Genomic DNA, 21369 nt, shown 5'->3' on the forward strand with positions numbered 1-21369 from the left:
TGAGAAAATGTTCATTAACACTTCCATGTCCAGGTTGTACATCACGTACCGGTATCTCTGGTGGCTGGACTGATTCCACTGAGCATACTTCTCCACTCTTCAAGCTCTGTGCATATATATAACATATTGGACCAGGTGTTCCAAGCCATTCCCTTTCCAGGTTTCTGTAATGCCTCTTGCATGGGCTGGGCAATGGATTACAGCAGTATCTGCAGGTAGCTGTACTTTCATAAATTAGATCTTCCCTGTTGATCTGAAAATTACACTCTCTTTCCACAGCATTCCTGCTGCATGACATACCCCAAATGCTGCATGTGTAAAGGCTACAAGTTCTGTCCCTCATGTGTTCATCCTTGCTGGAAGTGGTTCTGCTTCCCTCACCTGTCCCTGGCTCACCACAGCATTCCCAGGCTAGATATGGGCTATGCTGGGGCCATCAGATAAATCAGTCAGTGGCTTGAAATATGCATCACCCTGGGTCATCTTGGTTTTGAGTTGGCCACTTCAGGTCTGTCCTTTCAGAAATGGTTCAGAAGAACTGTTTACTGCTTTCCAGAAGTTAGTCCTAGCCCACAGGGAGAAAAGGTGCACAAAACATGGCTTTTTAGGACTGGATACCCCTTTAAGTACCAGAGTGAAGCAGCAAATAACCTAAATGGGAATGTACATGAATGGCATACATGGCACACCTCCATCTGCAAAGGGCATGCGCCAGGAGAAGAGCTCTGCACAGAAGTCAGAGCTCAAGCAAAAAGAAAAACAACAGCTCCAAACTAATAGTGAGTGTGTCAGCATTTCTCTTGAAGAGAGAGAAAATTCTCAGCCAGTACCACTTAGAATGAGTGACAAGGAATTTCCCTTGGAAATTGGTGGTCAAAATTCCCCTCAGCCTACTCTCACCACTTATGTCATCACTTTGCCCTTACTTTTATGATGCTGTTGTACAAAGATGTACAGCACTTACACAGCAAAGATCATAATTGGGTCTATACTCAGCAGACAGTTTATTACTGAGGAGTAGTGTCAACACACCTCAAAATGAGGCACCTCTTTACAAACAATGACAAGTGTAAGTATAGCAAGTGTGCATGCTGCTCATTCCTGTTTAAAGATTTTGATTTAATAGCAATTAGTTTCTGCTGTGCTTGACATCCTGAAACTTATTAATTCCTTTCTTCGGGGATGTTTGCCTCGTCAACCAACTTAGTTTTGTTTCTCTAAGCCATTAAAGAACTGAAAAATATGATGGATCCAAGCTATGGAGTATATGCAACTGAGTGGTTAGAGTGGATGGAGTTTCCAACAGACTGGAGATAACCAAATGTAGAAGCCTCTGAAGACCCAAATTTTTGTCATGTTTTTTAAATGTGTGTATCTGGCAAAGCACAAGGATGGGTAGAGTGCCCAACTCCAGACTGATAAACATCAGAAGGGACTTCATTGCTGTGCATAAGCATTTCAAGTTAGTCCTGCTTATCACATGACACCTTAACTTGCATTTCATAAGCATAGAAAAAAAAAAAGGGCTTTCATTTAACATTTTCAGGAGCTGAAAATGCAATTACAAAAATCTGTTTTATTTCAAGTTACTGTTTAAGAAAAATATGAAAACAAAACCAAAAAACCCAAACCCACAGATCCTTACAACACTTAAGCCAAGTGGCTTATCTCAGCCTTTATTAGAATAATTACAACTAAAAGAAACATGGTGCTTCTATTTTCACAGCAGAACATGCACCATAAGAAGTCATGGGCTACAAAGCTATAGCAATACAGTGGGAAAAAAAAAATTAAATAAACCAAACCCAAAGCTTGCTGCAGACATTACAGCTTCTTTAACATGAAAACCACAGAGCAGAGTGCAACGCAGAAGCAGCAAGAGCACCAATCTAAGCTCAGAGAACTGGGAGCCTGCCACATCAAACATGGGATCAGCTACTTGTGTCCTAAGCCATAGTGAAAGCAGAAGATGGGGAAGTGAAGACGGTGTTGTGTTTGTTTCCCAGTCCTGCCCAGCTCCCCCTGCCGGCACAGCAGGCAGTGACGCCGCCGCTGGGACAGCGGGGCCCAGTCACTGAGCCATCTGGGCCTCCATGGCTTGTGCCGTCCACTCCGGGGCTGTCTGACTGATCTTCTCCAGCAGGTTGTTCACCTGGAAACACAGGGACTGAATCTGCTTGTCCCAAGTTGGCAAAGCTTCACGGGCTGAAAAGAAAAGAAAAAACAACCAATACTGAACAAAATAAGTTTTAGCAATTCCCTTGCCTTGTCAGCTGCAACCCTTCCTTTTGCCACTGCCCTCACCTAGCTCAGAGGAAGCCTTCCCTGCAGTGACACCAAGATTACTTCTGTACTCAAAAGCTGCAATTATTTTGGCTGCCTGCCTAACTCCTGCATTGAAGCAGAGTAGAACAGAGAACTTCCTGGTAAACCTGTTCCCAGAAGAAGACTGATGGAAATAAATTCACTCTTTCCTGTGGGTAAGAGGATGCAATGCCCTCTGCAGGGAGAAGGTGAAGTGTCAAGGTTGTCCAACTCTGCCACCTCCTGGCTACAGCCGGACAAGCAAGCTCACTTCAGAAAGAAGGGATTATTAATAATTTCCTTATCCTGGCAGGGACCACCTCAAAAATCTCACTCTGAAAGTGCTAAAAAAATAAATTATACTGTGGTTGCACTTACTCTCAAAGTGAACAATTCCATCAATCTGATCAATAAATCCATTCATGCGACCCTCAGTTATCATCTGAGAAGCGATCTTCTCTGCCTAGAACAGCAAGGAAAGATGTCAGAAACTTAGTCCATTCTCAGAGGAGATAGAAATTATTCACACTTAACAGTCTTATGGGTTTTTAACCAGCTCCACACACAGGGGGGAAGGAACATACAGACAGCACTCATTAAATGATTAGACAAACTATCAGTGGCATCTAACTCCACTGTTGTTCATTCCACATTGTGCTACTCCCACTCTCATAAGATGTGCTGGATACTTACCCTTCCTTGTAACATGGAATGTTTAATTATTCCCTAATATTTAACTAGTTTTCCTAATATTTATCACAGATATTTTTTCATGCCATTCAGGCTCCTTGTTTAAAAAAAATAAAAAGGTAGGAAATGGATACCTTGGCTGCAGGGATCTCTAGTAACGCTCCAAGCTCTTCAAAGGTAATGTTGTTGTAAAGTTTGCTTGCAGATAGTAAGTTGTGTTCAATAACAGCTCTGTCCAGAATACTGGAACCTTTAGGGTTAGATGAGGGGAAAAAAAAAAAAAAAACCCAAAACATCACTGCAAGATTGAAAGATTGGTTTATACAGTAGAGCAAATGAAAAAGCGCTCCTCTTTTTTTTTCTGAAGTGTTACATGTGCAGAAGGTCCAGATGTATCTGCCTTGCATCCCTGTTAAGCTGTGCAGAGACAGCAGACAGAAACAAATGGATGGCACGTGGCTGATTTGAAAACAGATAAACCCTTTATTTAATTTCTAGAGTAAACAAATGGAGCCCTTGCTACAAGACTTACTGTCTCAATTGAGGGGGTTTGACCTCCTGTGATCCTAGCCTGACAAATGGAAAGACCATTGGGGGTTTTCTTATTGTTCATTATGGCTCTTAGGGCTACAATTAACCTCTCTCTTACTCTGCTTGTGATAAATCCTTATCTGATGTCTCTCCCCTTGACTGAACAGTTTTCAACAATAAAACTCATTTGCCCCTTAACCTCTAGCTGAAGATAAACACATTATTAAACACCAGCTAACCTGCATTCTTTAAGGACAAACAGTACAGGTTATAAATAAACAACAAAGTCACCAAAGGAAGGAATGCAGCATATTGCTAGCAAGTACCTTTAACCCAATTTTCACTTATGCAAGTACATGGTTACTTATTTTTCCTTAATCAACAATTATCTTTTACTAGGAAAATTTTCCTGATTCAGAGGTCCTTCATGCTTATGTATTTTTCCACTTTTACATTCTTCCAGTCTAGAAAACTGAAATCAGTGTGTTTAGGATACCAGTTAAGTCATTACTTGACATTTTTTCTGACAGTTCAGATGTTCAGGACTTAGTGTCAGGTCAGTGGAGATGTGTGTGAGGTCCAAACCATCCCCTCACTATGTTACCTTTCTGTCAAGTCAGGAAGCAGTTTCAATAAATGTATCATCAGTACAGACCATTTATGGCCTGCATGCATGCCATGGGTTTCTAGACACCCTACTCTCAACAGTGCCTGAGAAGTTCAGGAAGACAGAGATTCCGTTAGAAACACTGGGAAGTTGTCAGTGAAGAGGACTGTACATGGACAGGGAAACAAAATGTGATAAGTTATCCTCCAGACAAGTATTTCAAAACCTTAATGGCAAATCAGAAAGATGAACTATATCTAAGAAGCTTTAATATCTAACCATACATGCTGAAAAATATTTCTTAAATGATGATATAACAGTAATAAATTCTTTTCCATGACCCTTCTTGACGGACTGAGGAAGTCTAACTCCCATGGATGAACACCTAGCATTACAAGGTTTTAGAGAAGTGTGTACCATCAGCTGTAGTCGCTTTCTGGTGAGGCATTAGCATGGCTGCAAACTCTTGCAGTTGATTTCCACGGATAATTCTGTCCAGATACATTTTCTCCAAGATCCCATAGGCTGCAAGCTGCTGGCATCTCTCATCCTTGAAGAGAGTAGCAAGCATGCGGGAACGCTGTTGTCCTAGGAAAGAGGAATTCTCATAACTGACCACCAAAACACTGAGTACTTAGAGGTAAACAGCTGAAATCACCTTTTTTCCCCAATGCATGCACATAACAGCCAACAAAGCTCTACTGAAGAAGGAATTTACTTGTGTTCAGTTCAAAGGCAAAGACACTGAGCTAATCCAACTCTGAGCTAACAGTCTGTCAATACATAATTCCGACATTGTGATCACAACTTTGGATTTCCCACCAAATCTCAGTAATACAAGTAATACACAAGCTGACTTGTCTCCAGGGAAAATACCTTTTACACAAAAAGGTAAGGTGTATTTTACCTGCTGATGCCAAAATAGTACAATGCAGTGCGTGTTTCAGTGCCTCCAGCCGCTCAGTCTCATGGACTATGCTCTTGTAGGACAGCTCGTTGTACCTCTGGGCAGCCTCGATGAACTTCCTCCTGTAGTCGAGCACTCGAGCATAGCAAACCTAGAAAGGAAGCATAGCTCAGAAAAAGCAAAGCAGCAGAGGTGGCTGCATAATACAGGCATGTAAAAATTGCACACTGTCAAGTGATAGCTTCCATAAATACTGCTCCTCTGCTTCCTAGGGAAATTTGCGCCTTCAAAGAATTAGCTTGACTTGACAAGTCCTTGCTGAAGTATCAGGGAAATCAATTGAAAGGACATTTCCCACCACTGCTCACATGTTAAACACTGCAAATGTCAAAAAGCCAAGTACTGAGCCTAAGTAATTGAAATATTGTACAGCTGATACTGTACTTGTGTGAGCTTCCCCTTCACTACTGGCACTGACAGCTACCACTTAGCAATTTATGTTTCAAGTATTTGCCTTTCCCTTTCAGCATGGGAACACCACCTGGTATTTCCTCCTTCCTTTGTATTTTTCCTAGATTCACAGGAAATATTTACACTTTCAATTGAGTGCACACTTCAAAACATAATACGGGATGAGGAAAAAAGGAAAGGGAAATCCAACAAACAAAAACCACCAGATGCTGAGTTACTGCTTGTGGCACATCTGCTTTGTGTCACAGAATTTTAAACACCACCACACTTGACCACTTGTTACTTGTTACACTGTAGTCATCACTGCTCCTCACTTACTAAAATGGTTTGAGAAACTTGTATATGAACTATGTACACAGTAAACCCACAAAAAAGCAGGAATGTCAGGTGTTAATTTACTACTTAAGGCTTTAAGCTACTTTTATGTATGGGACTTATTAATTACTGGGGAGTGGGAGGACTACTACTGTCTCTAATATTAGATGCAATTTTTTCCCTTGCTTAGATTTACAGACAAAGGTGGAGGTAATATTTTCAAAGATATTTCAGATGCTTTTTAGCCTGCTTTTATTTTCTATCAGTAATGCTGGCATTTAAGGAACCATTACAGACTCCAAATGGTAAGGAACGACTTTTTTAATAACTGCTGAGATGTGTTTCTCAAGCTCCCAAAACCACGTAGCTTTTTTCCCTTTGTCTCTTTTCTCATGATGAAAGTTTTAATGGCACCGCATTAAAACATCTTAATGTGGAATTGTCTCCCTTTAGAAAGAGAAAGCAATAAAGCAGGTTAGACAACCTTATAATGGATTTGCAGCTGTTCATTAGTTGATTCATTCTGAAGCAGGGAAGCTCGGTTGATGTAAGCTTCTGCTTGAACTGGGTCATCATCCTCCAGATACAGCCTGGCAATTTTCAGGTAGGTCTCAAGTTTATAATCTACATTGTACTGCCTGTAGAGGAAAGAAAAAAGCAAATGCTTGGAGTTGCTCCACAACTACCTCTGCTCTTAGCTGCTTTAACATTTGTTATGATTCTTAAGCACTCGGCATCATTTGTGTTACCCTGCTTTCTTCTTCCCTACTACCAAATTAGTGCTTTCTGTACAGAGTAAGGAAATTTGAGATAAATGCCAATACAGAACTGGTTCCTGCAAACACCAGCTGAAATAATGCTGCCCACCAAGACACAAATGTACACTCTCATAATGTTTTTTGTGGACTGGAAGTTTGCCACCAGTGGTGAGCCACTTGAGTTAACAATCAACCTTGCAGTGCAACAAATGGCCAAGTAGCCAAAACCTACAGCAATTCCTGCTATGTGCACAATGAGAAAGGGGAAAGGACTGCCAGAGAAAACTAACTGCAAGGGTTCTACACCTAAAAAACCCAAACAAACCAAACTAAAACAAACCCCACCTCACAAGCACACAAAAGAATCCCCAACTGCATTTTTTAATATCCAAATCCAGTTACAAACTATGTCTTAATTTTGAACTGAGAAGCTGGACACATTGAAAAACTGCCACCTTCCAAGCACCTTTCAATAACCTTAGAAACATTTCTGCAAAATACTATTTAAAATAGTTGCTTATCAACAAGACTAATTAATAGTGGGTAGTTTCTGGTGCAGCAAACCCCAAAATTCTCACTTGCTGGTCTAGTTCAGTACAGAGAGAGCAGGTACAGCTAACACCACAGAACTGGGTGTAACATACTTTTGCCCTGTTTCCAAAGGGATCCCCACCAACACTTGTGCTGCATTTCTCCAGTCTTCTTCTTTCTCATAGATTGATGCAAGATGTTGCCTTATTGAAGCCACCTGAAAGACAATAAAATCAACAGCAAAAGTAACCATCATTTATAAAGCTTTTAAAAAGATGAAACAAATCTTTCAAGAACTGGAGCACTAAGAGTCACAAGCCATTTCTTGCAATTACATCTCACATCATGCCTGTGAGGTAGGAATGAGGTGATCTGTGATTAGATCCTAATGAGAAATTTCTGCATTAGAGAGCAGCTGTCAGCCGGTAAAGTACGAGTGCTTACAACCTGGGTTTTTAACTGGAAGTGTGGGGAAAAGAAATCATCTGATGTATTTGGTTTAATTTATGCATAATCACGATGACATACAGGCAAGCCTGTTTAGCTCAGAGTAAAAGCTGTTTAAAAAAAGATAAAGAGAAGCAAATAAAAATCATGGCAGAAATTGCATTGACTTTCCATTCCTATACTAGATCCTAAGGGCTTTTTATATAAACAGCTTCTCTAAGAACTCTCAGATGATACTGTGCATCTGTACAACAAAACACAGAATTGAACTGAAAAAGCAGAGCAGCATATTCAGTAGTTAAGCAGAGAAAGATTTCAAGAATTTTTTTTTCCTGGTAAAATGATTATAGCTAAAATAAACACACATAGAAAATTTATTTATTTTGAAACAAAAGCTATTTTTCAAGGTGCATGCTCTTCATACCACCTGTTTTACTACTTGGCTAAAAGGCAATACAGTGAGCAGCAGCCTGTCTCTCCAGACTCCTGCAGCAGCTGTTTCACTGGAACAAGCCAATTACTGCAAGCAGAGGAATTACATGTCCATCATCACGATGAAGAGACAGTCTGTAATCATTGCACAGTCCTAAGTGCTCTCTGCATTTAGCTCAAGTTTTCCATGTACAGGTCTAAAAAACTGGACTCTAAGTAGAAATATCTGTTTTGAGCAGCTTTTTGAAAGGTTTGAAATAGTCAGCAGACAAGGAGGGGAAAAACTAAAGCCAAACCCATAAGTCCAAATCGGTCTCACCATTGATCTCTCACCTGTTCTTCAAATGAAATAACTCTGGGCTGTATCTTTTCCAAGGTGAAGTGGTAAATTTCTTTGGCTGTGCTGTCAGGGAGACTTGGAAGATGTGTACAGAAATCTGTCAGCAGCTGCCGTGAGATCACCAGACTCACATTCTCATTCACCACTGGTTCAGAGGTGCACAGAAGGAAAACACAGAATGGATGCAGTATTTTTCAGTGCCTTCACTACAGGTGATAATTTGCTCTTACATTATATTTGAATATTTAAATTTTAAAAAATATTCAAATGAAGGGGATTTTTTTTTCTTTTTTTATAAAGGTGGGTTTTTCTATTCTTTCAGAAACCGTTTACACTAGAGGTCACCAGAGTTCTAACCCCTGTCAGATAAATCACTTGTTTACCTTGATTTATAATCCTCAGTTGCTGAAAGATCTTGGACAAAGTACCTGTTTGGGCTAAATCTCTCTAATGTCACTTATTCTCAACTTTAAAAACATTATAGGAGATATAATTTATGGAGATGTTCCAAACACCCAGTACAACACAAAAAAAACCTTAACAATTTCTTGGAAATTTTACAAATGGATGAAGAAGGAGGCTGTCAGTTTAAATACTACTTGGCATCCAGTACCAACTTCAGCACTCAACAGAGACAGCTTTGTTTTCACCTTACACTGCTGACAGGTTGGAAAGCTGTAATAACCACAAAGCTTACAAATCCATTCCCTCTTCACTTCTAAATTTGCTGATGAGGGCTCCTGTTCCTGTTGTGTCTGAGCTCCAACAGGACAAAAATTTATTTTGCATTTACACAGTCTCATGTAAAGCTAACAAATACACAACCCCGCAGACCTCTGGCCTTCACTCACTGTACAACCACTTACACCACTTATGCACTTACTTGCTTCTACAAAAGCTTTGAGAGCTTCAAGCTGCTCCACACCCGACAGCTGAATGGCTTTTTCCAGTATTTGACGGTACCTGTCCATCAATAAATTTCAAAAAGGTTAAGAATCACACTTTTTTTCACTAGGAACTTCTGCCTGTCTGCATACTCTCTATGTCAGAGCCCTATTTTTGCTCATATTTTCTATACCTTGAGGTGGCAATTCTCCAGTTTGTTCCCAATTGTCATAAACATTCACCTGGAATTGGTACCTGGCTCTTCTTAAATCCCAGGACTAGATTCTCAGATAACAGAGCTCAATAATTTTGTTACCTTAGAACAAATGTGGAATTTTGGAAGTTTAAAATAATAATAAAATAATTTTTTAAAAATCAAATGCCCAGGATAGCGCCTAGAAAAAGTCATGAAAAATGCATTGCTCATAGATTCAGATTAATCAAGGTAGTCAAACATCCAAAACGCACATTCAACGTGAGTGAGAAACAGTGTTGTGATAAATATTATGTTACTTGACGCCAACAGGTGTAGTCCATGTGTTTTCAAGTGTTTATTCCTGCAAAAAATAGCAAGTTCTCTTTTATTGTTTCAGCAAGCTAATGAAACTTTTACTCAGTGTGTGTGACACCGATGAAGTACTACACCCGCGTGGAAGCCACATTTTGAGGGGAAAGTTTTCAAGGTTTTACACGAAAATCCTAAAAGCGACACAGCCTCGCTAGAACAGAAGCAACCGGACAGGGAGCCAAAGGATTCCAGGTGACAGATCCGCATCTGACGGGACTCTCGGGGTGAAAACCTATGTGACACACCGCGCCACGAGAAGCTCAACCCCTAAGGGCTGCCGCCCAAAACACCTAATGACAATAGCAATAATAAAATGGCAATAATTCTTAATAACAACAGGAGAGTCGCTGATACAGCCATGGCAGCAGAGGAAAACAAACTCCCCGGCCTGTCGCTGTGGCACACCCGGGGCAGCAGCCGAGCCCTGAGGGGGCTTAGCGGACATGCCCGTGAATGAAAAAACTACACAATCGTGAAGTAAAACCTTTCTGTCTCCTTTTTATTTGAAGAAACGGGGCCGCTGGACACGACCCACCCTCGCAACGCACGGCGCCCCCTCACCCCGCACCCCGTGGGCGACTCGCACCCCTCGCCCCGACGCGGGGAGGCGGCGGCGGCGGCGCCCGGCAACTCACTTTCCCGCCAGGTCCTTGTGGGAGCCGCTGGAGTTCATCAGCTGCGCCAGGTCCTGCCTCACCGCGCCCGCCGCCATCTTGGGAGCTGCCTCCTCCCACCATGGAGCCGCGCGCGCCGGCGGGAGGAGGGGGGTGCGTGTCACGTGACGGGGAGCGCGCGCAGGCCGCGGTCGGGGGAGGGCACGGGCGGGCCGGCCCCGCGTGCGGTTTGGGCGGGGGGGAAAATATCCCACGGGGTTATCCCACGGGAATTACACGGCGAGTGGGATACGGCCGGACCACCACCACCACCTCCTCCTCCTCCTCCGCGGGTGGTGCCCGCGCGCGGCCCCGGAAGCGGACGGCGGGGCGGGGCGGTCCCGGAAGCGTGGGGCGCTGCGCCGGCGGTTGCCAGGGCGGCGCGGTATTATGGGATGCGGCGGGGGAATGGCGCGGGGCGCGTGATTTTGAACAAACGCGGCGGCGGGATCGGCGCGGGCGCGGCCGCCGCCGCCGCGGCCGCCGGGAGCGGCACCGGGGGGCGCCGGCACCGGCGAGAGACATCGCTAGTGAAGGAAGAAGAGGAGCGCCCGCCCGTCCGGTGAGTGCGAGGGGCGGGAAAGCGGCGGCGGGAGGACAGGGAAGGGGGCGCGGGCACGGCTGACAGCCGCCTCCCGCTGGGAAAGAACAGGCCCAGCCTCGCCGGACGGTCTCCCCGCAGCGGGCCGGGCTCCCGGGTGGCCTCGCCGGCCTCCCCAGGATAGCGCGGACAGTCGGTCCCGGCCGCCCGGGCGCCGCGGGGTGCCCGCCCGGCGCGTCCCTTCCCCGTCGCTCGCCGGGGTCAGCTACGCCCGGAGCCGCGGCGGAGCGGGGGGGTCACGGCGGCCCCGCGGCGCGGCGAGGCTCCCCCTCGGAGCGGGGTCTGCGCGGGAGCCGCCGGTGCGGAAGGGGTTGGGGTTCGCGGCTCGGGGGCGGCGCCGGGGCGGGGCGGCGGGGGCAGGTGCGGCGGGGGCGGGAGCGGCGGTGACGGGCTGAAAATGGCGGATCTTTCGAAATACGGCGGCGGCCGGCGGCGCTGACGGGCCCGGGCCGCCCCCGCGAGGTGAGACGCGGCCCGGGGACGCGGGGGGAACGGCCACGCTGGCCGCACCGCTCGGGGTCGGCGGCCGCCGGGGCTCGGCGCCCCGAGCCCGGGGCTGGCGGGGCCCGGCTGCCCCGGCCCGGGGACAGCGAGTCGGGCGGCTCCGGGGCACGGGCTACTCGGCGGCATGCGCCGTTCGAGGAGAGCAGGTCGCTCCCGGGCAGCCGGCGGGGCCGCGCCGGGCACGGTCGCGGGTGGGCGAGGACGCCGCCGCGGTGTCAGCGGATTGCTCGCTCCGGCTGTGCCCCGCGGAGCGGGTGCGGCGCTTGCTCAGCTCACCCCGTGCCAGGGCGCACCTGTGGCCTGAGCGTGCGCTGCCCGGTTGTGGACAGCCCCCAGCTCCAAGGGAATGTGCCCGCTTCTGGCCTCCGCAGTGCGAGAAAAATAAGGAGCTCCTGGGAGTGGGTCCAGTGGAGGCCACGAAGATGATGAGGAGTCTGGAGCATCTCTACTATGAAGAGAGATTGTGGGAGCTGGGCTTGTTTAGTCTAGAGAATAGAAGACTGATGTCATTAATGCATATAAATATCTCAGAAGTGGGTGCCAGGAGGATGGTGGCAGAGTTTTTGGTGGTGCTGAGCAACAGAATATGGATAAATGATCATAAGCAAAAATATAAGTTGTTTCACCTCAGCATGAGGAAGAGCTTTAAGTTGAAGGTGGCAGAGCACTGGAGCAGGCTGCCCTGGGAGGTTGTGGAATCTCCCTCTCTGGAGACATTTGAAACCCACCTGACCATGGTCCTGCTCCAAGTGGCCTTGTCTTGTCAGGGAGGTAGGACTGGATAATTTCCAGGGGTGCCTTTCCAACTTAAAATTCTGTGAATGTAGCCAGACCATCTTTTGGGATAGTCTCAGCTTTTCTTGTCACCATCTAGCTTGTTATGCGGTATATCAGTATTCAGAATGTTTCTAATTATTTGTGGCCTTAACTTTGAAGCATGTCATGTACTAATTATGTAATGCTTGATATTGAGGATTTGGATTCTGGAAAGCCCTGTGGCATTGAGAGCACATGAAACTGCCCACTGGAATATACTGTAATCAGGAGGAAAGCTCTCAGACTTAAGATGTCAGGTGAGGAAAGGACAGATCTTTAAATCACCTTGCATTAGTTTCATCCTTCTGAACAGTTCCTTGAAATTTATTACAGTTACTGTAGGAAATACTGAATATTGAGAAATAATTTGAAGTGTTCTTTGCAATGTTTACATGAAACTGGTAATAACAGGTGACTGAATCATTGAGTATGTGGTTATCTTCTTCACAATAGCTTTTGGCTTATTGCAGGCAAGAAGAATAGTGGCTTATCAGCTGAACAGATTTTTTTCTGTCATTGGAATCTTTTGTAAAATAAAATGCATTAGACTTGTCTTTTTTTTCTTCTTTTTAAATTATTATTTGTCAATTCATCCAGTTTACATATCTGTCACTGAGTTACATGTTGTACTGAGTTGCACCAGCCTAGAGAGAGATGTGTGGTTGTATTGCTCTGTAGGCCAAACAACCTTATAGGCTGGCTTGGAGAGTGAAAACAAAGCCGAGCCTCCCTAATGGGATAAAAAAGTACTTCATGCTCGTGCTGTTGGGGTAAGCTTCAGCAGTTTGTTAGGCAAGGCTGCTTGTTCAGTTTACATATCAAGAACTATCTGCTGATGTTTGGTTTGTTTGTGCTTTGATGTCCACTTGTAATTGAATGCTCTGAACAGTTCTGTCAGAATTCTTGAGAAGTTTTAAATGCTTTCAGGTGGAGTAGCTGCTAACCACAGGTGCATAAGAAGGGTGATGATGAAGAGTACTGTCAGAATTCACCCTTAGAGATGTTGTTATCTCATACATTGCAATATCTTTTATTTTAGATTTGGAAAAACCGACAGAGCCCCTTAGGTCATTTTCCCTTACACTTGTTTGAAAAATGTTTTCAGGGGGAACCAAGGTAGATTGGGGGGGTTATGTTTTGGTTTCTGCTTCAGCAACAAACTGTGGTTCCTTATCTGTCACTCGGTGTGATTGTTTTTTTGCTCTCTATACATGCTATAGAGGTAGCACTCACATGCTGTGAGAACACATCCTAAAGTCCTACAGAGGTTGTGCACTACAGCAGTGCAAGGGTGTGGTGGGCCCCTTCATAGCAAGTACCTAGGAAATAAACTCAGGATTCTTCAGGCTCTTTGTTATTATTCTTAGTTTCAGGAGCTTCCAGAGAGACTTGAAAAATATTTCTTGAATTCTTGTTTCAAAGGTTTGTATTTTGCCAGACCTTATATTTCAAGAACTTGGTTTCCTCAGTTGCTCAGAAAGCTGATAAGCAGCATGTGGCTTTCAGTACAGCCTGTGACTAGGCTTGCTCACCTGACAACATTAGAAGTCTGGAAAAGAATGTTCTTGCACAAGAAGAGGGAGACGTCTGTGCAAGATTCTTGCACAGAATAACCTTGATTAGTCATGGGGCACAAAGCTACATGAAGTGAGAGATTGCCATGTTCCAGATCTGGATGTAGATTGGTAGCTCCTTAATTTGGGTATCACTCCCCTTCAGAATAATTTTTCTGCTACTGGACGTGTTGCTGCCCACGTGAGTGGTATAGTGTTGGGCTCTGCTTTGATCTGTTGTGTGAGTTCTAGGTATGTACTGAATCTCCATCTTTAGGGACTGACTGTTTTGGGGTTTCTATTCTTTTGGAGTAACAGCAGTTTCTGTTACAGACTCAAGAAGTCCGTCTTCCTTGGGTGAAACTATTGTTTCTGTGAAGAGTCATTCAGGTGTGATCCCTTGGTGCTGCTCTGGTGCTCATAGACTTTGAACAGAGCTGTCTCAGCACACTGACTCACCAGAATTTGTTTACTACTTTGTGGATTAGTTTTCTTCCTGGTTTGGACACGAGTGTCAGTGGCATGGAGAAAATGGGTTTGTGACAACCTACAGTTGGTTTGGATGGCTTTGCTTCTGCCTGGCTCCTTCATCTGGGCTGCCCTTGCAGTTATACAGATGTTTGCTAGCACAAGGAGGGAAAATGAATGGAAACAAACAGGCAGATGCCAAAGGTGGACAGGAGACCTTTAGCAGTAGTGCTGGCTTAGTACACACAGGGAATTGAAATAAGGGAAAGTAATGCTGCTGCTCATGTACACACAGAGTTGAAAATGCTTCTGTTTGAAATAACCATCCAATAAAGGTATTGCTAGGATACTGCTCACACTAAATCCTAGGAAGTTGTAGCAGGTGCTTGTTTTATTAGTGTATAATTATCAGGTTGTTGACATGTAAGATTTTTTAGCTTTTGCTTTTCCTTTTAAAATTATAATGGAAGCATAAATAACTCAAAAGTTGCCGAGAGAAGAAGGTTCTCTTCATAACTGGGATGTGGACAAGTTGCTTTATCAGTTTTTTTTCTTTGTCCAGTCTTAAAAATAAATCAGCTAGCACCTCTATTATAAACATGGTGGTAAAAACATGGACTTTAACAATTTCCCATGGAAAAGAAATGGAACAAACCCAAAAACCTCAACTGTGTAATATAAAATTCTCATGTATATATCACTTGACAAGTGTCAGTTTAAACACATAGGAGTTGCTAATTTGTGTACTTTGCCCATTCTTCTGATCTGCTGCACACAGTTGTTTGTGTGGTGTCTCAGGCAGCGAGCAGTCACTTAGCAGAATGGAGAGTAATGGGAAGGGAATGGTGTGCATTGGGTGAGGGAATTGTGGTTGCCTTGGGAACTATTTTGTGACTATATATGGTTAATTTGTGGTAGAAGAACACCTGGTATTTTCTTAAGTATTCCTTGTAACTGTTGGAAAAAAGACTGGATACTTACCCTGGTTATGTATTCAGCATTTGATAAGGAGTGAGGTTGAGTTTTTTTCCTTGCTACGGTTTGCCATTGGTATTGTGTTTAATAAACCTAGAGCCATGATCCTCTGGGAAGCATACAGACAAACTGCCTCCATGACATTTCTTATGTGGAGATTGGGAAAAAGAATGGAAATTATTTTGTCTGTGTTCCACATACCTATTTTGTAACTGTGTTAAAGCTATTTGCTTTCACTCTGCTATTACATATGCAAACATGGTGAGTTTGCAGTCTTAGATGATTAATTTTTCCACTTACCCTTTTTAATCATAGCTTCCTCATGGATTCATCTTTTTCTGGTTTCATGACACGCATTTTGTTAAAGCATCTCTAGCTCAGTAAGCTTAAACAAAAGCCTCTGTTGAAAAAACACAGTGCTGAGTGATTTTGTAATTCTTTGTTTTATGACAAAACCAACTTTTCAGTTTTAGAGGTAAAACATAGAGTGTCAGAGAGAGTAAGAAAATGGGGAAGACCTAAAATGAATGACACTAATTTACCCATTATTGGAAAAAATAGCAAAATTGAAGAATGGCAGCTAATTAGGAGAAATGTAGTACAGCAAAATCACCTACGTGCGGTTGTGCTCTTTCATTTGACACTATGCCAGCAGAGCAGGGTGAATCTTGATTATACATACACTTCTGTGGAGGCTTTTTTTACAAATGAAGGAAAGCATATCTGGTGTCAATTAAGAACAGTTTCTTAAGAACTGCATTTCCTATTTTTGTGTCATTCTTTGTGAATTTCAGTTGCCTGGAATAGTTGATGGGCTTGTTTGTATTTGTCAAAAAGGGATGAGAGTACGCAGCAAATAAGGAGATTACCTAGCCTCTTCTTTAGTTTGTTTTGCTTATAAAATGACCCAATAAAAGGATTTGGTTCTCTAAGATTTATTTGTTTTCCCTTTGAAATCAACTGAGGCAAACAAGTGACCTTCACTTTCTAAAGGGTGACTTGATTCAGCTTTGCATAGGTAGGCGTTCTAAATCCTTTGCACCAGCAAGCAGTCAAGAATCTCTGGGAACTATGAACCTTGTGCTGTTATGCATTGAACTTTTCTTAAAATAAGTTTTCTCTTTGCTGGGAGAATGCCTGGACCATTAAATGACCAGTGGCTGTTTTTCCATTTGCAGAGATTAGTTTTGGTGCCAGTAGCGTGAACTGGCTACACTGCAATGACCAGCAAGGCTGTAGTCAGTTTTGCAGTCAGTGATATTGGCAAAGTTTGTCACTCCCATTTCTTGTGGACAAAAAAAAAAAAAAAGTGGATTTCCACAGGAGAGAAGCAGAAAATAGGCAAGAAGGAGGCTACTTGAGAATTTTTACCATCACTACTGGAATGACTGGGAAAAATAAGAATTTATTCTTTGTTGAACAGGAAGGTGAGTTTTGGTGTTATGTCAGCAAAAAGAAATAGGTTGAATAAAAGGTTTTGACAAGTTGGATGTCCTGGATTCTTAACAAAAATTTTAATGACATTGATAAATGCAGATGCTATAGAATGTTGCGGAAACACATCCCATAGTTATTTTCAAGTTCTATTTCTGCTGCTGGGTTGGTTTCAGTGGACTTTACAGTTTAACACAGAGCTGTTTGGGTGTATGTCCTGAGCTGGATTGCGGGAGAATTTACAGAGTGACGGCCTCTGGTTCAGGTGTGTCCAGCTCTTTGTGGGTGTGTGGTGCTGTTCACTGTGCAGTGATGAACTAGGGCAGCTGAGTCACACAGAGAACCTGCCAGGCTGCAGGTCAGCTCCAGTGTCCTGTCATATGTTAATCACTGTTAATCTTGTCCTCAAAATTATGAACTGACAAAAGCTGTAAAAAAAAAAAATAGTTGGCAAAAGCTCATTTTGTGTATACAAATTATTTTTAGATGTAATAAAGAGCTAGATCTTGCTGCATTAAAAAAAAAGCCAAGCAACTTTTTCCATAGAAAAAATACAGTTAAGGCTTTGCATACTGTTGTTTCTTCACTTAGGAATTCTGGGAATGAGAATGAACATTCTGGATTGTATCAACTCAGGCAGTGTAGTGGTGAGTTGTCCAATGGGTGGTTGAGTGTGTTCGGCATGAAAATAAAATTTGGAAGGGTATCATGTGAGGACAGATATGGGGCTTTTCCCAAGGCCTGCTGCTTCTTTAGGTCGGGTATTAGGAAAGGGTTCCTCTCCCCGAGAGTGATTGGGCACTGGAATAGACTTCCCACTGAGCAGCATGGAGCGTGCCTCCAAAGAACTCTTCTTCCCAAGTAGCCTTGGCATGTTGTGTGGAATTAAGCTTCTCCAGGGATAGAGTAAGATACAGTGTTGATATCTTGCCATGTCACTTTCAGCATATTGAAAACCAAGGTTGTAAGAGATACAGTGTAGTCCTAGTCGCTGGAATGTTTCATTCTGGCTAGTCCTGTCTGTAAGTTTTTGGGGTTTTTTGAAGTGCTTATGCAAAGCTGTTGGTTTTCTTAGCTACAGCTAATGAAACTTTCCAGTTTGTGTTTCAGAAGCTCTTCAACTTGTTATGTTACAACACATGAGACTTCAGAGGTCTGAGCAGTCTGCATTTGAAGTGACCCACATGGTACTGGAGCAGGGATGAAGATTCCACAGAAATCCCTATTTCTCCTGTTGAATTGATCTCACCTCAAAATCTTAATGTGGAATTCCATTCCACAAAGGTCAGTCAGCTATTGTACAGTCCTAGTTGTTTAAGTAAGTTTTCCCAAAAGGGATACAGAGGTGCTTTATCTAGAGACTGAAGTGGGAAGGAGGTGTTAACAGTGGTTTTTCTGAACGAGGGAGTCTGAATGCAGTCCTGGTTTCCTGCAGGTGAGCTATTTATCTTCAGCTCAGCCCTTCTGCTATATTCTGAATATATTCTGTACTTGTGGAGTGTTGTCATGTTTAAAGCTGGTAGAACTGCTGAGATTGCAGCTAGAAGCATGTTTTCCTGCAAATCACTGCAAAGTAACTGTTTGGGCTATCTGTATTTTTGTTTTAATGCTCCACTTGAGTCAAAAATGAAGAAAGCCAACCTAGATAAGTTTAGAAAGTGGTAGTGGCCATAGCAGCTTTCGCTGCTGTTCATATCTTGACAGCACTACCTTTAAAGCATGGCACTTTTTTGTCTTAAGATTTGTCTCTGGTTTTCATCTCTGTGGTGTTCTAACTTTGAAAAGGATTGTGATTGCATTAGACACATAAGGAATTAAGCTTTTAGGGCAAAATTTTCTGTGCCGTTTTAGCATATATTTTTTTAAAATTAAATACTTCACTGAAATCAGTGTCGTGGGGTGGGGGGGGTTTGTTTCAGTTAGAATGAACTTCATGTATTGTACCTAACTGGGCAGTGCTAGGGTAGTATAGGTGAGATGCCCTTGGATCATCATTGTGCTTCCCAGTTGGTCAAGTCTCAGTAAAACTGGTAGGTTACAATTCTGTTGTGATGAAGTCTTGTTCATAAATACAGCTCTAAAATGTACTCTTGTTGAAATTGCTGGCAGTAAGCCTGATCTTAAGGGTGTGCAATATGATAACACCTGCTAAAAGTCTGTGGGGAACTCGATATCAAGCCTATGGTGGTAGTTTTCACACTTGTTGTTCAGAGTGTTCTGGGTGGATATTGCTGTGTCTTCTGAATTCTTCTGTAGCCTCACATTCAAGGGGTGTATGGAGTTTTGAAAGCAAGACCTTTATTTCAAGCTATATATAGAAGACAAGAAACTACATTTTTTTGGACCTAGTGATAAGTACTCCTCACATTTCAGGTTTGTTTGGTTTTTGGTTTTTTATCAGTCAAGCTAAGTTCACTACATGTTTATTCAATGTAACTTTAGATTCGTAACGCCTTACTATTGGCCTACTAAACACAGCAAAAAAATCAAATTACTTGAAGTTATTTTAAGGTTTTCTACTTTTAGTCTCACCCCAAAGTTTGTATGGAACATAAGGTTAGAAGCACTTGATTAAATGTTAAGGCCCTAGAATCTACAAACCCAGAATTTGGATTGTTCACTGTAGTGAACACCTTCAGAATGTATTTACTTAGTGGTCATAGCACCTGTGTAGTTCTGTGTTTCAACTTTTGTGCTATGGCATGTTTTGAAACTGGCATGCAAACCAAGGGAAGCGTGAAGGGGAATGTTCTTATTTCTAGTTTCTATTTTATTTTTGGTTTGTCTAAAGCTCTGCTTGAAAGTAGAACATTGTTTCCCATTACAGAAGGTAATCTGAACTGCTTTGAAGTATTCTGCTGCATGGAATGTTATTTCCAGTACTTTCCTGGAAAGTTGCTGTGAGTGAGGTGTGTGGTAAACAAGCAGCAAGTGTTTAAGACTTTAACTAATGACTCTGAGTGAGTGCTTGGGGTTTTGTTGTGTTTTGTTCAGTAATATTGCTCAGTACCTCTCAACAGCTGGAATGTTCTTCCTTAATAATCTTCTTTTGTAATAGGTAGTACCTTTGGGCAATGTAGTATTTTCTTGTGGTGGAAAGGGGGTTGTCCAATCCAGAGCTGGATATCCCAGTGTTTTGAAATGCTAGTTTTCTAGGAAACAATTCACTCACTTGTACATGTAACGTAATTCAACCATTTGCAATTTATATGACATGCTGCTTTTATTGAAAACTTAGTTAAAGCTTTTGTCCTTTTTCTTTCCACTTTCCATTTTGCCTGAAAGGCTCTGACTCATGGGGGTTTTTGGTTATGTACTCTTTCTAAGGTCCTTGTTAGTTTAATTGTAAAAATTGCTTTTGTACTTGGTGTATAATTGAATTTCTGTGGTAGCATGCTGAGATTCCTTCTATGTGAGAAATAGTTTTGATGTGAAGAAAACAGCTATAGGTCACAAGATAGCTGAGTCTTAAACTGTATTTGTAGCAGCTGTTGTGGTGAAAGAAGAAGATGTAGTTGTAACTTTTCTATTTTGAAGACAGTAACACATGAGTTATTTTGAAAACTTTATTTTTTTTTCCTTACAACATGTCTGCAAAGAACATATTCTTTTTCTTCCTCTGTGTATTGGATTTTTTGGGAGGAGTGGGTGCTCATTGTGTTTTACATGTCCTTGTCAATATTTTGTACTATTATCTGTTAATTATAGCAGCATGGAGAGCTTAGTAACTGTTCCATGGCTGAATAATGGCAACATGCTTTTATTGTCCTCCAGCCCAAGAGCTGGAAGATTAGGAAGAGGAAGAAGAGTGGGTGAATGAATTGCTACTGCAAATACAGCGTTTCCACTGGATTGTACTTAAATTGTTGCAGCTTCCAGCTGCTCACAGAATCAGGGAATGGTTGGGGTTGGAAGGGATCTCTGGAGATCATCTAGTCTCACAGAATCTAGGGCAGGCTACATATTTGTGTCTAGGTGGGTTTCTGCAGAAAAGAGCACTCTGCAGCCTCTCTGGGCAGCAGTTCTAGATAGTGACCCCACTGTTCCTGACTCACCCCAGGATACCATTGGCCTTCTTGGCCAGAGGGGCACACACTGCTGGCTTGCATGGAACTTCTCCACAGAGCTGCTTTCCAGCAGGTCAGCCCCCAGCCTGTACTGGTGTGTGGGATTATTCCTCACCAGGTGTAGGACCCTGCACTTACTCTTGATGAATTTCATTAGATTCCTATCTGTCCAAATCTCACTGAATTGTAGCACAACCTGTTGATGATTAAAAACTGGGAGCCATGCCTCCCAGTTTTTAATCATCCACAAACTTGCAGAGGATGCACTCTGTCCCTTCATCCAGATCATTTAACAAGTTCAGCAGGACCAGACCCAGTATGACCCCTTGGAGAACACTGCTGGCTACTGGCCTCCAGCCAGACTCTGTTCCAGATCACAACCCTTGTTTTCCCTCTTCTGACACCTTTAGTTTAAAACCCTCCTCACCATTCAGACAAGCCTATGGATGAAGATCCCTTTCCTTTCTCTGTCAGATGGATCCCCCAGCCCCTCACAGACCAGGTTTCTGAAG

The 21369-nt window shown here is 43.1% G+C and overlaps 2 protein-coding genes across 8 annotated transcripts in view; one reads left to right on the forward strand and one right to left on the reverse strand.

The window, feature by feature from the left end:
- Window positions 1-1556: 1556 nt before the first annotated feature.
- COPS4 (COP9 signalosome subunit 4) lies at window positions 1557-10677 on the reverse strand. Its single transcript, XM_059844034.1, has 10 exons — window positions 10422-10677; window positions 9217-9296; window positions 8327-8478; window positions 7228-7331; window positions 6310-6463; window positions 5040-5190; window positions 4550-4720; window positions 3129-3244; window positions 2683-2767; window positions 1557-2205 (listed from the first exon to the last, which is right to left on the reverse strand). The coding sequence occupies exons 1-10, from the start codon at window positions 10496-10498 to the stop codon at window positions 2072-2074; spliced, it is 1224 nt and encodes a 407-aa protein (XP_059700017.1). The 5' UTR covers window positions 10499-10677; the 3' UTR covers window positions 1557-2071.
- Window positions 10678-10883: 206 nt separating this feature from the next.
- LIN54 (lin-54 DREAM MuvB core complex component) overlaps window positions 10884-21369 on the forward strand; it is a 40063-nt gene continuing 29577 nt past the window's right edge. For 3 of the 7 annotated variants that reach the window (XM_059844026.1, XM_059844031.1, XM_059844032.1), the window contains exon 1: window positions 12518-12617. In XM_059844026.1, coding sequence (XP_059700009.1) covers window positions 12611-12617 — 7 coding nt within the window. In that variant the 5' untranslated portion in view covers window positions 12518-12610. Of the gene's footprint in view, window positions 11002-11392; window positions 11503-12517; window positions 12618-17888; window positions 18075-21369 lie in introns of those variants that run through there. The other 4 variants (XM_059844028.1, XM_059844029.1, XM_059844027.1 and 1 more) reach the window with 4 other exon arrangements.

The sequence above is a fragment of the Haemorhous mexicanus genome, chromosome 4 (assembly GCF_027477595.1).
Source record: "Haemorhous mexicanus isolate bHaeMex1 chromosome 4, bHaeMex1.pri, whole genome shotgun sequence".
NCBI classification, from domain to species: Eukaryota; Metazoa; Chordata; class Aves; order Passeriformes; family Fringillidae; genus Haemorhous; species Haemorhous mexicanus.

What these genes read in the sequence shown, in the direction of transcription:
- COPS4 (XM_059844034.1), bottom strand. Translation starts at nt 10,498, where the DNA reads ATGGCGGCGGGCGCGGTGAGGCAGGACCTGGCGCAGCTGATGAACTCC. An exon ending in AGCTGCAAATCCATTATAAG is followed by an intron (nt 5,191 to 6,309) that starts GTTGTCTAACCT and finishes CTTCCTTTCTAG; the next exon opens with GTTTGCTATGCTCGAGTGCT. An exon ending in TGGAATTGTTCACTTTGAGA is followed by an intron (nt 2,206 to 2,682) that starts GTAAGTGCAACC and finishes TTTTCTTTTCAG; the next exon opens with CCCGTGAAGCTTTGCCAACT.